This window comes from Tauraco erythrolophus, chromosome 1, assembly GCF_009769465.1.
Source record: "Tauraco erythrolophus isolate bTauEry1 chromosome 1, bTauEry1.pri, whole genome shotgun sequence".
Lineage (NCBI taxonomy): Eukaryota > Metazoa > Chordata > Aves > Musophagiformes > Musophagidae > Tauraco > Tauraco erythrolophus.
In genome coordinates this window covers 124,585,494-124,600,207 of record NC_141465.1, presented here as the reverse complement: position 1 = coordinate 124,600,207, position 14,714 = coordinate 124,585,494, and the positions used below count along the sequence as shown (strand labels likewise).

General features: G+C 39.5%; 1 protein-coding gene across 1 annotated transcript; it reads right to left on the bottom strand.

The window, feature by feature from the left end:
* Positions 1 to 769: 769 nt before the first annotated feature.
* FAM76B (family with sequence similarity 76 member B) lies at positions 770 to 14,294 on the bottom strand. Its single transcript, XM_086616322.1, has 10 exons — positions 14,199 to 14,294; positions 13,882 to 13,946; positions 13,479 to 13,533; positions 11,853 to 12,008; positions 10,731 to 10,927; positions 8,698 to 8,745; positions 8,420 to 8,500; positions 7,613 to 7,748; positions 4,174 to 4,275; positions 770 to 3,508 (listed from the first exon to the last, which is right to left on the bottom strand). Exons 1-10 carry the CDS (start codon positions 14,292 to 14,294, stop codon positions 3,419 to 3,421), a joined length of 1,026 nt encoding a protein of 341 aa, XP_086472448.1. The 3' UTR covers positions 770 to 3,418.
* Positions 14,295 to 14,714: the final 420 nt, after the last annotated feature.

The following is a 14,714-nucleotide window of genomic DNA, read 5'->3' as shown; positions in this document are numbered from 1 at the left end:
CGTCTGACTGCTCTTCAGCTTTAAAGATAAATGGCTTCAACAAAGCCACTGCAAATTTGCATTAAAACGAGGCTAAGAATAATTCAGTATTAGAATAGCATATTATTCATTCTTATACCTAATATGAAATACACACTGTTTTAAGAGCAGGGCTCTGAAATTCAAAGATTCCTGCCTTCTAGTTGATTGATTTGACCTGAAAGCTGCAGACTCTTATTCTCTTGTTGGTTTGGGTTGGTTTTTTGAGTTGTCTTTTTTTGCTGTTCTGAACTTTAATTCTTACATGAGAATTATTCTGCTGGATCATGGAAAGATGAAGATGGATTGCTGAGAAAAATATAAAATGAAATCTACCAACGGCAGCCAAAGTGCTCTGAACACCAGGAGCCTCCATGGCCGACAGCTGGCGGCATGTTGGTGTGGGGGGCCTCACTGCTGCCCACACAAGAAAGGGAACAGACCTGGAAATCATCAATGTTGCTCTGAATCTCAGAAATCACCTATCTTGTCCACAAAGTATGTAAAGAAACGGCAAACTCATGGTTAACAGACTAAGAGTGAAATTCAAGTACTTTTAAATAGGAGTGCTGATGCTAATCAGAATATGAAAAGTCTGCTGAAGGCTCTATTAAACATCAGTAGATTTCAGTTAAACCTTAAGGTGTTTTTTTATTCTCTCCAAGAAAATATTTCTATATATTATAATCCTGTTGTAGAAAATAAAAATATTTTCTTGAGAGAAACTAATCTGAAGCTCTAATTTGTTACAATTTATAGGCAGCCCAAGGTGTCTAATCTTCTCACAAATCTAAATACTAAATGCAAATATTAAATTCTGCCTTTTTTTGGCCACACTTTTGGTGAGTGACATAGCATGAAGGATTAACATGAAATACCAATTTCTGAATAATTTTAAAAGGACAGATAAATGTTTTGACAAGGTTTTATTGTGAAACATTGGATTTAGAAAAGGTACAAAATGTCAACGGTCAGATGTGTGCCAGTACAGTATTTCAATCATCTATACATGTGGACAGCTGAACAGCTTCACTGCAGAACGCGTAGTTAGACATACTACCTAAAAGGGGGCTGCAATATTCACAGGCTTAAAACACAAATAATTTGAGCCAAAATGGCCATTACTGGTCAACGCTAATCAACATCTGGAAACAGGCTAAAAAGCACAATACAGTACAACAATCTCCTCGCAGATCCACATTTAAAGAACATCAGTTTATTTTGTCAATAACCTACAGCTCCAGGACACTGCTTTCAGGACTGGGATTCAGTTGGCTAGTTTATAACTTGAAAAAAATTCATGTTAAAAATGAGATGATGGAAGAAAACCCGTAAGTATTTCATTAGAACTAAATACTGTGAAGCCCCTAAAAATTTTTCAGACTGGGATTTATAAAGTCAATTACTTCTAATATAGAACTTCAGTTTGTTCCTTTAAAACGTCCTTACTGCAGCTTGAGTGGACATCATTAAGTTCATTTGTTTGATTTTAATTCAAACATTTCTATTTCCTATCCTTTTCTGCGGTTTAAAACCAATTTCACCAAAACGGGTCGCCATTCAACTAGAAAAAAAAGCCAGTATCAAAATACCAATCTGAACTAATGAAAGTCATAAATTTGCAATATTAAAAAACCAATATTAACACCCCCAAAGGATAGGATCATTCTCTACCCTAGTTTAGCAAGTTTAAAGAAGAGCTTTTATAAACATACAAAGTTGGTTTTACGGTATAAAAATACACGTATACCATTCAAAACAAGATAACTTGATTTTTTCCAGTTATTCCATAGTCTGCCACTGCTGGAACTTGTCTGAACTACTGAAAAGCCGTTCACAGTTCAGTACATGGGTGGACAGCCAAGAAGCTACAGATTTTAGTTCTTTTTAATTAAAAAGTGTGTAGCTTGTTCCACACTGTTAAGCTCACTGAACTATCAGCAGTTACCCTGTTAACAATCAGTGGCCAGAGCTGAACTAAACCTTTTGTTACAAAAGTCTACTTCACTTTACGCTGATTCGTAACTCACCTTCCTGAACAGAGACCTTGGGGTACATTTAATAGAAATTTCTTAATATGACTAATGTCCATTAGGAGCAGAGCGAAACTTAAACTGATGTAATTTAGAATCAAAATCTACCAAAAACATTAAAACAACCCACCCTTTAACACCACACCCGCTCCCTTAATTAATTTTGAGACGTTTAGTTTTGGCTACTCTCTTCTCGCTGTGTATCTACTGGGGGATGAGAATGTTGCAATTCGTTAAGACTCACCGTAAGTTAGAACTAAGTACATTAAATCAGACAATGGAGAACAATTTTTTTAAAAAACTTTGAGTGTGTATCACTAATTAAGGATGTAACATCGGGAGTACAATGTCTGCTACGGAATTAAAATTAGCGCTGTGCCAAATGGGAAAAATACATAAACAAACCACTAAACTCCAGTGTGGCAAAAAAACATTTTGTTTTTTGTTCAGGAAGTGTTTGGCATGAGCAGCACTAACAAAACTCTACACCTCACAGACACAAGCTACAAAGGTTATCTAAAGTCAATACTCACTGTCCATCAATTAGCTAGCTCTCAACGCTGCTTCAAGCACTGCACTAGCCACTTTGATCCTTGTTTCAGGTTCCTCTGTACACACATTTATATTTACATAAAACATTTATTAAACATGATTTTAAAACATAAAAACCTTATGTACAAAATACCAACATTCCTATAAATAAACAGTTGGAGAAAGGCACTTGCAAGAAAAATCTACAGTAAATCTTACAAAAACCACACTGCCTCTGTTACTGTACAATAGATAATCTTTCGGTAAATCCCTATCACAAGAATGTAAAACACTAATTACTTGTCATGACTAAGAATATAACCGTTACAGTTGTATTTACACATACATATATGCCTTTTTTTTAAGTTTCACTTGAGAGCACCATGTTTTCCATTCTAAATTTATATTCTGATAGAAAGTAAAAGAACAGTTGCCAGAAACCAGTGTTCAGTGTCACTGCAGATTCATAAACTTTTGGCTGACATCAGTGTAATTTAAAACACTCAGTTGATGCTTTGTAAAAAGTACACCTAGTTCGTTATTGCATGTTGTCCTTTTAGAGAGAGCACTGCTATGTTCTCTATGCAATTTTTTAATACTATTGCTGGCAAAAAGTTTCCAATATCAAAAAAATAAAAACATCCTTCAAGCCAGTTGAAGTATTTCATCTGAACAGTAACTAAAAAAAGCTGCATATTAATTATAAAAACGTGTAGGAAACATGCCAACTAATCTGGTGTGCAAAAATATTTTTTTCCACTACACAGGATTTTAAGGGCTTCACAGAATTACTCAAGTTTACATTGAGTAGACAAACCCCACGAATAACCAGTTCCTCAAGGGGATGTTAGTATACTCCCACTTTTATCAAACTTTTTACCCTTTGACAGTGCTGCAACCTGTTTGAGCAGTTCTCTGTTTTTGGCCTGCAATACAGATAAAAAAAGTTTGATGAATTACTGAAACATCTCAGATAGTAGCATCAATGCACTAATTTCCCATTGCACTTATGAAACAAATTCTCAAAATGTACATGCTGAGAATATTCACAGAAGATAATGCTCACTTTTCAAAGATTTCCATATGCTTTCTGATACGCATATTCCATCTTTAATAGAAAAGGTAACCATGTTTCCTGCATTGCAAAATTTAGCAGCTGAGTTATTGCATTGAGTATCTGCTCAGGCTGTGATTTAAAAGGCAACTAATTCAGGTTTTCCTCCTGATAAAGTATTTTTTTTTAACAAGAGACATTTATCTGTCAATTGTGTTACGCTGAGCCGTTAAACCATATCAACAGCACACGGACAACGGATTAAATATCAGAGAACAGACATGAAAAATAATGTAACCTTTGAAAAGGCATCTGAATTAAGCCTCTATCTCTTAACAGTCAGAAAGCAATTCTTACAGTGGGTTTAATTCATACGGAGATTGTCTGGTGACTGCAGGACTGTTACACAACACATCCAAAATTAAACATGGTAATGACCATTCAAGAACTTGGTATTGTTTCATCGCTGTGAGTGAATAGCCTGAATAAGTAATTCCACCTGAAACGTTTCTCAAGTATCGATAAGCAATTACTCACCTGCAACTGTTCCACAGTTTCCTTGTGAGCTTTCTCCATACTGTTCATCTTCGTCCTCAAGTTAGACTCCTGGTACTGGAAATCTGCCTTCAGTTCTGTCAACTGAAAACACAAATTCTATGAAGATTCCTTAGACTGCTACAGTCCACATCTTCGAATCAATCTGTGAAATTTTTATGGAAACCTCAGCAATCTCGGGAAACACTGTATTTATTTACTACTGCAGCATTGACAGCACAGCACCTGAGAAGTAGCTTGAAAAACAAGTACATCTATTTCATATGAAGAAAACAACTGTACTCATATAACCAAATTGTTTGCTCATAATTTGGTATAGAGGTTAATCCTCAACACAAAAAATTCAAATACAAGCTAATGATTTACAATCTTAGCTGTTCTTTCAGCTGTGAGGTACTTAACACAATCTTCAGTTATGTCTCTTCAGTTACATGGTATGGGAACACATGAAAAATCTTCCAGATAAAGACAACAGAAAGGATTCCTTTGTGTCCTTTTATGCTACAGTTTGTCCCAAACAGAAGTATACAATCACTGCTTCTTGATCCACAATAACAGTGAATTAAAACTGTGTTATTAGAAATGTGTAATTAAAATGACTTGTGATTTAATTCTGAGGGTACAGTGTAGTGTTGCTGCCACTGGGCCTCTCCTGAGACAGGCAGAGATCCAGATGACATACACGAAGGCAGATGTTTCTACATTGTGATACATGCTTCTGTCCAAGCAGCTGAATGCCTCTTCTGGAAGCAAGTGCAGCTGGATGAACTACTAACAGTTTGTTGTATACGGACTCAGAAGTTAGTTGGATGAGGCTTTGAGCAACCTGGTCAATTGGAAGGTGTCCCTGTCTATGGCAGAGGGTTTGGAAATACAGGATCTTTAAGATCCCTTCCAAACCAAACCATTCTATGATTCTTTAAAAAGTTTAGTTCCTTACAGGATCCTAGATTCATCTGGCTATTTTGAACCTCTCTGGTCAATTTGGATTTACCTGGAAACAAAGCCTCTTTGCTAGCAAAGCCCACTATAACAAACCAGAACGTACATTCCTTTAGGAATGACTACCAAGACTATTACCAACCTTAGCATGCGTCAAGTCACATGTAGTGAAATGAGGATTCAAAAGACAATTTGATTTTCTTTCAAAATTCAAAAAAGAACTGTCAATCACATGGTCCTAAATAAAGTGCAGGTATCTCGATACACGGATATATAGAATCATAGAATGGTTAGGGCTGGAAGGGACCTTCAAAGGTCATCTAGTCCAACCCCCCTGCAAGGAACAGGGATATCTCCAACTAGATCAGGTTGCTCAGAGCCTTGTCCAACCTGGCCTTGAACATATATATACCTCACTGAACACAGACTGCTGCTCACAGTATGTACTTACGACTGTTGTAAATGCCAGGGGATCCAGCACAAAGCCACATACCACAAACTAAATATCAAAAAACCTAGTGGTAGTATCGCACCATAGTGAAGCACGCAACTAAATGAGCAAACACGCTACCTGTGAACGTTCAGCAAATTGTGGTCCCTTCCTCATGATCCTGTCTCAGGGCCCCACAGTAACATCTCGGTGTCTCACTAACATTTTGTCCAGAAGTGAAACAAGGCTAGTGCTACAAACAGTAAGCATTGGTAATGACATGGCTGAGATCTTGACTCGTAACAAAAAATGACAAATGAGGGCTGTCTGTAAAGGTGGGGTACCGAGTTGTCTTTGTTGCCATACGTTATACATTTCAGAGGTTTTTCTTTTGGAGTGTTTCAAACTGTTCAAATGCTGTCCCTATACAAATCTTGGGACAAGATCCTAACAGGAATCTCCGACAGGTTTGGCTCAGGCTTTTATCCCAGTACATGTGTTTACATTTACTATCTTGCAGTCAAAAAAAAAAAATCTGCAGTGCATTCATTTGTTGTAAATTTTTCAGCTATGGAAACACTGTACGATGTGTTCAGCTCTTTTTCCCCTGCAGCAACTGAAGAAAGTAAGTGACATTCTGAAAGTGTGTAATTCACGCCTGAAGGAGCCTTTAAGTTCAAAGAACTCTGAGGTCAAATAAATAGTTTTAGCAGTGGAGATATCAAAATTATTAGATGCTCTCCCTATAGAAACAGCACAAAATAAGTTACTGCAGTGGTTACACAGAAGTAGGTGACATTTCCTTACCTAACCCTTTTGTTAGCTTTGCCCAGTAAACCAAATATAACAAGAGAGAAGTGAATTTCCTACTGACTCAAGATCTTCTACTAGCTTTATAAGAGAAAGATCAGGGCCTTAATGTCCGTCCTTTGAAGAAACACCTAAAGAGAATTCATGACAGACTGTTCAGCTCTTTCACATTAGGCACTTAAAGGCTTGAAATAGCAAGTACTTCCAACACTAGGTATATTATAACAGTGATATAAAAGAAAAAAGGGTCAATATCCTTAACACAACACATTGTAGAAGATACTGAACTATGGTTTAAAAGTGGAAGCATTTTCCTTTCAGGATGAATGAGCCTTTCTTATTCATCAATCTTTGATAGGCTACCACACATATATAATCAAAATTTTACTTGAAAATACAGTAAATTTATTTTTAACACAATTCCATAACCTCAATCCTGTAGGCATTCTAGAGCCATTGTTACAGTGTCTTAAAAGCATGTGGTTAATCAGACAGCAGAGAGATAAGCTCTAATAAAGGCAGAGCAAAGTACGCATTTGTAGTTATTTCTCTCTTCTTGTGAGCCATTAGGTTGTTTGAAGAGTGAATCTCTTACAGGAGTTTCACTGCAGCTACCTGGACGTGGCTATTGCACTTCACTTTTGTTGACTGCCAAGCACCTCATCCGAGCTTTTCTTCTAGTCTCTGACCACACACAAAGACTTGGTAACCTACCCTACACATGCTACCAATCTCTTAAAATCAAAATTTTTATACACTGTACATGTAAATTTGGACATCAACTTGTTAATTACAGCTATAGTTGCTTTAGTTTAAAGCTAACCAAGAACTATGCTAAAGTCAGAATGGTCACTACTCTTAATCCTCCTATCTTGTGTGTCCATCAGCCCGCGTAGGTGTCCGGGATCTTTGCTGTGACTCAGTTTAGAATATGTAAAACATACAAACCACTGCCTGGCATTTTATCCATGACCTGCGGCACACAGCCTGAGTGAAGCAGATGGCTAGCTCCTAGAAGGCTCAAGTGAGGTAAGACGAATTCCTCTGATGCAGAGCCAAAAGATACTCATACACAAAAGTCCCAAACTTGTCCTTTAAATAGTAAGATCTGATTAGTTGCAATATAAAAAAAAATCACTTGTCTGATTTTTGTTTTATCTCACCATTTTGACGTTGTTAGGAGTCTACAAAATAGAAAACAAAATGATGAAGTTCTTATTAAGCAGGTGCAACTTTTACCTTTTTATCTTTTTCTAAAATAGTCTGATCTCTTTGCTGCAGAAGACGTTTAAGTGACATTACTTCTTCTTTCAGCTGACTTATGAGGACGAAGTTGTCAGTTCCTCCACTGTCTGCTGACTGATTTATAGAGCTACTAAAAATAAAAAGCAATAGTTACTTGAAACATCAATATAAAAAAACAGTAACTTTTTTTAAACTTGAAATGGATAATTAATAATTCCACAAACATCCTTAAGGACTAATGCAAAAAAAGTATGTACCTGACAGAAATGGATGCAACTGGCAAATTACCTTACTAATGGCACACATTACATACACCTGCAGAAATATAATTAAGTATTAGCTTTGAGGGGGACAAATACCTTTTGACTGAAGCAGCCACTTTTACTTTTATTCCAACTGTTAGCCAGAGACAGAATAAAGATTCGGTCTCACACATTAAGGTCCAAAAGACTTCTCTAGACACTAGGTCAGCTTAAAGCAGTAGGTTCAACCCTGCATCTAATCAACAAAACACCAATATTAGGGAATACTGTTTCGTTGGTAACTGTTGCCTTGTATATAAGCTTTATTTAATTCTGCCCCAAGCAGCTTCAAAGCAGGAACATAGTGCCAGTTTTCTGCTAATAAAGTCATTTAGTTGACTGACAGCACTCAGATGCCACCCAATAATCTGTCTGGCTGGACAGTAGTTTCACCTCCCTCTTTCTTCAGACCAAAAAAAAACCAGAAAAGAAGCAACTGGCCACATATCAGTGCTGTACTTGGTTGAAATGGCTCAGCTTTACAAAAATATAACTTTACCTATCTCCATTTGATGGCTTGGATTCCAGTTTGGGTTTTTTCTTTGGAGTTTCATTCTGAATAGCTGCAGAGGATTTATGGCTGAAATCAAACAAAATGTAAACCTAAAGCCTCGTGCTATATAACTCTCTAATATCACCATTTGGTATATGTAAAATAACTAACTCATGCTCCTAGCTGGAATGTTAGAGACTAGCCAGAAACGCAAGAAAAACAGCCCTTTAAATGAAAACTGCAAGACAAATTAAAAGGAAATTAATAAATAGTATCATATTTACCTCTGTTTCCATAGTCCCTGATCTTGTTCTGGACTCAGACTGCTGATTCTGAAATATGTGAAATGTATTTGGTAACTGACCAAACATGCCATTATTTCTAAGTTTATGTGAATGGTAGCTGTAATCCACCACCCTTTTTTTTTTAATAAAGACGATTACCAATTACGAATTTCCAGCTGGACAGCTGTATCATCTCTCATATTCAGGATCACTCTTTACTATGTCAGGATGCTATAAAAATATTTCTTAGCTAAATGTTTACGCTGTTGTAAGACACAAGGGGTAGACTTCCAGACTGACCTTGTTGTCGGTATCTCCCAAGTTTAGTGAACTTTATATTGCTAATCTTGTACTCAGCAAGCTGGTCTAAAGCAGCGACCCTGGCATTTCCACACAGCAATATGAACATTGCTTGAAGTGGTGCTGATGTGGTGGCATAAGAGCAAAAGTGTTGGATCCCTGAAAATAATTGCTGCTCAGGTCTAAACATTTGTTTCCAATAATTTCAAAAGCAACTAATAAATGTCATTGATACAGGAACGGTAGCATGTAGAAGGCTGCACCGAATGAAATAGTTCAATGAATCTGTATTTCTACCTCATTGTCTCTATTGTCTCATCTTAACAATAACTGAAATGGATAGGGAAAAAGAGTTGGATTGTTTAGACCAGAAGCAAGAGACCTATGGCAGCCTATAGAAAAAAAGGTGTCAAATTAGGAACTTTGTGATTTGTATAGAGATATGCTTACTTCTGTAACTCTTGAGTATATTAAAAGCTGTATTCTGCAGTATAGAGCTAACTTTTTTTTAATTTAATCCTGACTATATCTCTGCCACATGCATTAAGTTAAGCTTGTTGTAACTCAATTTTCAGCAGAGATTTGGGAACAGAAACAGTATGATAACTCTCTGGATGACAATAATAATTTTCTTCTTCAAAGTTCCACCAAGAAAATCTTATTTTCCGTGGTTTTTTTTTAAGTGAAAGTATGTGCATTTCTCTTCTTCTCGTTCCCAATATCATTCCAACTTGTTTTGCTTCTATCTTTAGGCCATGCTTCATCAGGCAAATTTCAGTCAAAATAGAAAATTATAAGCACTAGAAAAGTGAAGCTTAGAATGAAAATCTTTGTGTGTCTGGGGTCAGGGTCATTACCGCTGCAGCCGTAGTATTCACTATCCAACACAAAAATAAAGTTGTTCTAAAGTTATGCTGCCATAAGCCTACCAACAAAAATAAGAATCATGACTACTATTATAGTGGCATAAACCCCAAATCAATTCTGGGATTTATGACTAGATAAGCTGGGTATGTACATTAAGGTTGGTATGCTGCATATGCCATGGTCAGAGATGGCAAGCTGAGGAAAGTTGCAGAAGATGGGACAAAACTGTGTGAAACGTTATCAAGAGTGCCAGTAACTGAACTAACAGTGTTATTTTCCTGTTCTGTATCACAGGCACTCACAAACTACCTATTCCAGCAAGATTTGATTATAAAAACTAGCAGAGATACAACATGGTCCTTGACTGAGGGTGATCCCACACTATTGCTTCTGCTTCTCCATTTAGCTGCAATTATGTGCACACAAACAAGTCAGGATGAAGAAATTTAGGGTGAGGATTCTGAGAGAAGCAGCTGTTCTGTGCTCACTGCTAACACACCCTCTTTAACCCATGGCAAATGCGAGTAAAACAGCAGTTATCCCGTTTGCTTAGAAAGCCAGATTCAAGTTTATCCCTAAGTAACTTGCTCTGTAGCCATTCTGTGGGTGTCTTTTCCAGACTTGCTACCAATTTTAATATCAATTAGTCGGATGATCACCAAGAATTTCTGCTTTTTGCTGACCTCCCTTCATCCAAACTGTAAGAATAGAAAGATTTTGACAGACCATGGAAGAACAATGTTCTGCTACTGCTTTTGATGCCATGTTTTAAACAGCATTTATTTATTTTGATTCAATCTCAGTACTAAGAGAACACAGAAGAGGAAGAGGTACCAACAGCTACTTGTAATTTTCAAAATACTTACTTATGATGACTGCTGCTGTGACGATGACGATGGTGGTGATGATGGTGGTGTTTTGAATGATGCTGGTCTTTCTCAGTAAGAGAAGAGGATGAGGAGTTAGAATGTGAAGACCCTAGGCTCTTCCTCTGTTCTTTTGTCTTCTGTAGCACTCTCTTGTAGGACAGCGTGCAGAGCCAACACAACAACTTTCCATCAACCTTTTGGGAAATAATTCATAGAAGGGTTTTTTCCAAGTATACTTGTACTAGAGAGATGTACTTCAATATTTGTGAGAAAAATTTTGTTTCACTTCATCTGTTATCTTTGGGAAAAATCCACACATCTCTTTGGTATGAAACAGCACTACTCTATCTCCAATGTATGCATGTTATCTTTTAGTAAAGTGAATCTATTCCATTTCTTTTTGTCATTTAAAGTCACACTAGAAAGCAATCTTAGCAAATGTTGGACTCGCTCTCGATCACAGAAGTGACAACTTTTTGAAGGGACAAATCTTTTTTAGTTTAGACACCACGTACTCTCTCAATTCATTGTATTCCAGGCAGAATTAAGATATCCAGCCAATGTGTTACTTGTACCAAATAAATTCTTCTGTAAAACCAGCACTATTCTTGGGTTCAGGCAAGAGGTCATTTCCTCAGCACCTTTTGGAATGAGAAAGTGGTACTCAAAGCTACTTAAGAAAACAGAACACAAAGGGCTGCAAAGAGCAGTCCACCTCTCTGGTGCTGTACTTTAAGGCAAGGCAGAAAAATCGGAAGCCGTTAAAGCAACAGATTCAAGTTACAGACATACATAGGATTCAATGGATGGGGAAAAAAAAAAAAAATTTAAAAAAATCAAAGCACAAGGAACTATCCAGCTGCTTAACCTCTGGTCTCCAGCTACGACTGTTGGCTTACACTTAAGCTTATCTTTAAAAAGAGCGATTTATATTAAAGTAAGTTAGCTCAGTAGCTAACATAACAATTACAAGTTGCAAAATTTAATTCAAAAACTGTGAAGCCCAGCAACTTTAATCTAGTGTTAGTGAGCTTCAGATACACCCCTGTTAGTCCTTCTCTTATGAAGCAGGAACACTGTTGCCAGCCTAAGCCATTACAGCTGTGGAACAAAGCCTACCTTCCTTCTTCCCTCCTCTTTTCGATCAAAAGCACACTGCTGTTTGCACTGTTCACATGTCTGAGGCGGGCCGTACTTCTTCTCTGAGTTGGTGCAACGCTGACATTTTGTGCCAATAAATGCTGCAATAATGTTACAATACTGACAAGGCTTGGGCTGAAAAACAGGTAAGTTGAACTGAAGTTAATTCATTTAGTTTCTGTAATGAGCACGGGTATTTCAAATCACACAACGATGCTTCTAAACTACTAAGGCTTCATACAATCTATCTTAAAGAACGTTTTTTCTACCATTTCTATCTTCAGTACTAAACTTTTCTCCCTAAAATGATGCTCCTTCAATGGTCAAAAACATTCTAGACTTTCCATGAAAACCCAGGTACCTATTCAATGAAGGAAACACATAGAATGTGATTGCTTACCTCTGCCTCCTTTTTTATCTTTTTTTAGATATGATGACGTTTTCTCTGGTTTACTACCTTACTAAAGAAATTACTTAAAACTTCAAAAGACAATTAATCAAGTCATTTTTTGACTGGAAGTTTCCCTCTCTCCAGCACTACTCAGGGATTTGATAGCCCTACAGCTCGAAGATTAGTATCCTGATCCCTGCAATTCTGCAGGAAACTTAAAAAGCCAACTTCAGATACTATCAGGTCAAGTTATCAACTTTCATATCATACGTTCAACTAGAATAATACGCTGCTGGAAAATAAAATTGCTGTCAGTTTTCATAGGTTAGAAATGGCTGATTATCTTCAAAGCACTTCTGGTTTTTTTTATGAACTACTGATAAAAAATGTTGTTGGATCTGTTTTGCACTTCATTTTGCTACATTTTAAGCTTTTGAAAGAATGTTCTTTGTTCAGTTTACATTTACATTCACAAAATGTAATGTAATGCCTGACTACATACCAACAGCTGTTATGTTTCTCAAATAAGCTTAATTTTATCTAACATGCTTTATGTCAAGTATATAGAAGTTGTGCACTTCTGTTTCACAAACAAGATTATCTTGATACCTTCTGGTATCTGCAAGGTGCTCAGATACGATGTGTGTATTCCAATGTTTAAAAAATTAATTTTTCTAACAGAACTGAAGCTGAAATTCAAGATGAGAAAACGCAAAGTAACGTGCATACAGCTAATGCTTATGACATCTTTTCTACTTAATAGCTTAACACGATTAACATGCCTTTAAAAATTTTAAGACTTACTAATATAAAGTACGTGGTATTACCAGATTTTTCACATTTACCATTCATTAAAAACCACAGACAGCTAACGGTCTTTCTGCCATCAAGTGTGCATTTATGAGAATATGCAAAGAATTACTTTACATGCATAAAATGAAACAACAGTGTTTTTACTATGAATAGCTACATTAGAGTTATTCACAACTGTTAAGCTACACATAACCACAATGGACTTTGATTTGAAAAAAAGAAACTGCAAGCCATGAAGAGAATCACGAGCTGCCAGTAATTTTCATTGCCCTTCCAAAAGGTAATCTTCCCTCCATAAAAAAAAAAAATACTAAGCTTCGTTGCAAGAGAACCTTTTTTTTCTGTTAATTTAAAATGTGAATAAACTTAATTTCAAATTCTAGAACTGAGAGCCTACTCACCGTTCCAAACTGCTTCACGTTTTGGGCACACTTCTTGCATATCGTATTAGTTTTGCTAAAGATAAAATTGCATAATGTTGAATTCAGCGACAAACACACACCTTGAAATTCTTTCCCATGCAATTACTGGAAAACACACATGCAAACACACGCTGTGGTCAGCGGTACACAACAAGCCAACAAATCCTAACACTGGGCTGCGTTTAGGTGCCACACTCGTGCTGCCAGAGCAGGCAGGGCATTGCGCTGCGCTTCTGCCCTCTCCGGTGTCTCCATCGGTGCGAGTTCCTGCCGTTACAACGGGCTATGCCGGCGGAACAGCTGTTCCTTCCGCAGGTCCGCCGATCGCCCGCGGCGGGACTTCGGCCGGTCCCGCACCGGGCGAGGCGGAACCCCCCCGTACCTCTCCTGCTGGAACTCCGACCGGCAGTAAGTGCATTTCACGATGGGATGGGCGATCCGGCACTCCTGAGGAGAGAAGAGCGACGTTACTTCCCTCCGCCGAAGCCACAGAACCCTCGCACCGACCTCACCGGCGCTCCGCGGCCGGGCCCTGCCAGAGGGGCGTCCCGCCGGGCTGGCGGCCCCTGCGCCAGCGCCGACACCCTCCTCCTCCTCGTGCCCTTCCCCGGGAAGTCGGGGCTGCGAGAGCCCCGGCCCCAGCGAGGGGGGCCCGTCCCGGCGAGCGCTGCCTCCGCCCCCCACGCCGCGCCGCCGCACCTTGCACAGCTGCTGGCCCTGGGAGAGCTCCTCGAAGGGGTAGCGCTGGTTGCACTTGGTGCACGCATAAAGCGCCGGGGCGGCCGCCGCCGCCATCCGCGCCGCGGCCGGCGGGGCGGACACGGGCGGGCCGAGGGAGGGGAAGAGGGAGGCGCCGGGGCGAGGGCCGGAGCGGCCGCCTGGGCCGCCGCCGCCGAGGGGCCGCCCCGTCCCCTCCCGCTGCCGCCGCCGCGCCTGGGGAGCGCGCGCCGCCGCCGCCGCCGCCCAAGGCCCCGCGCCCGGCCCGCGCCGCCCAGCCGCGTCCCCCTTGTGTCGGTGTCGGCGTCACCCCGCGCCCCCCGCCCTTCCCTCCGCCCCGGGCTCGGGCTGCGGCGGCAGCCAATCACCGCCTCGCGCCAAACCTGCCTTGAAAACTCGCCGCCCAATCGCCGCCCCCGAAGGCCCTGGCGCCGCCAATCCCGCCTCGGGCACCCTCCCCTGCGCCGGGCGCTGATTGGGTGGCCTGGCGGCCGCGGC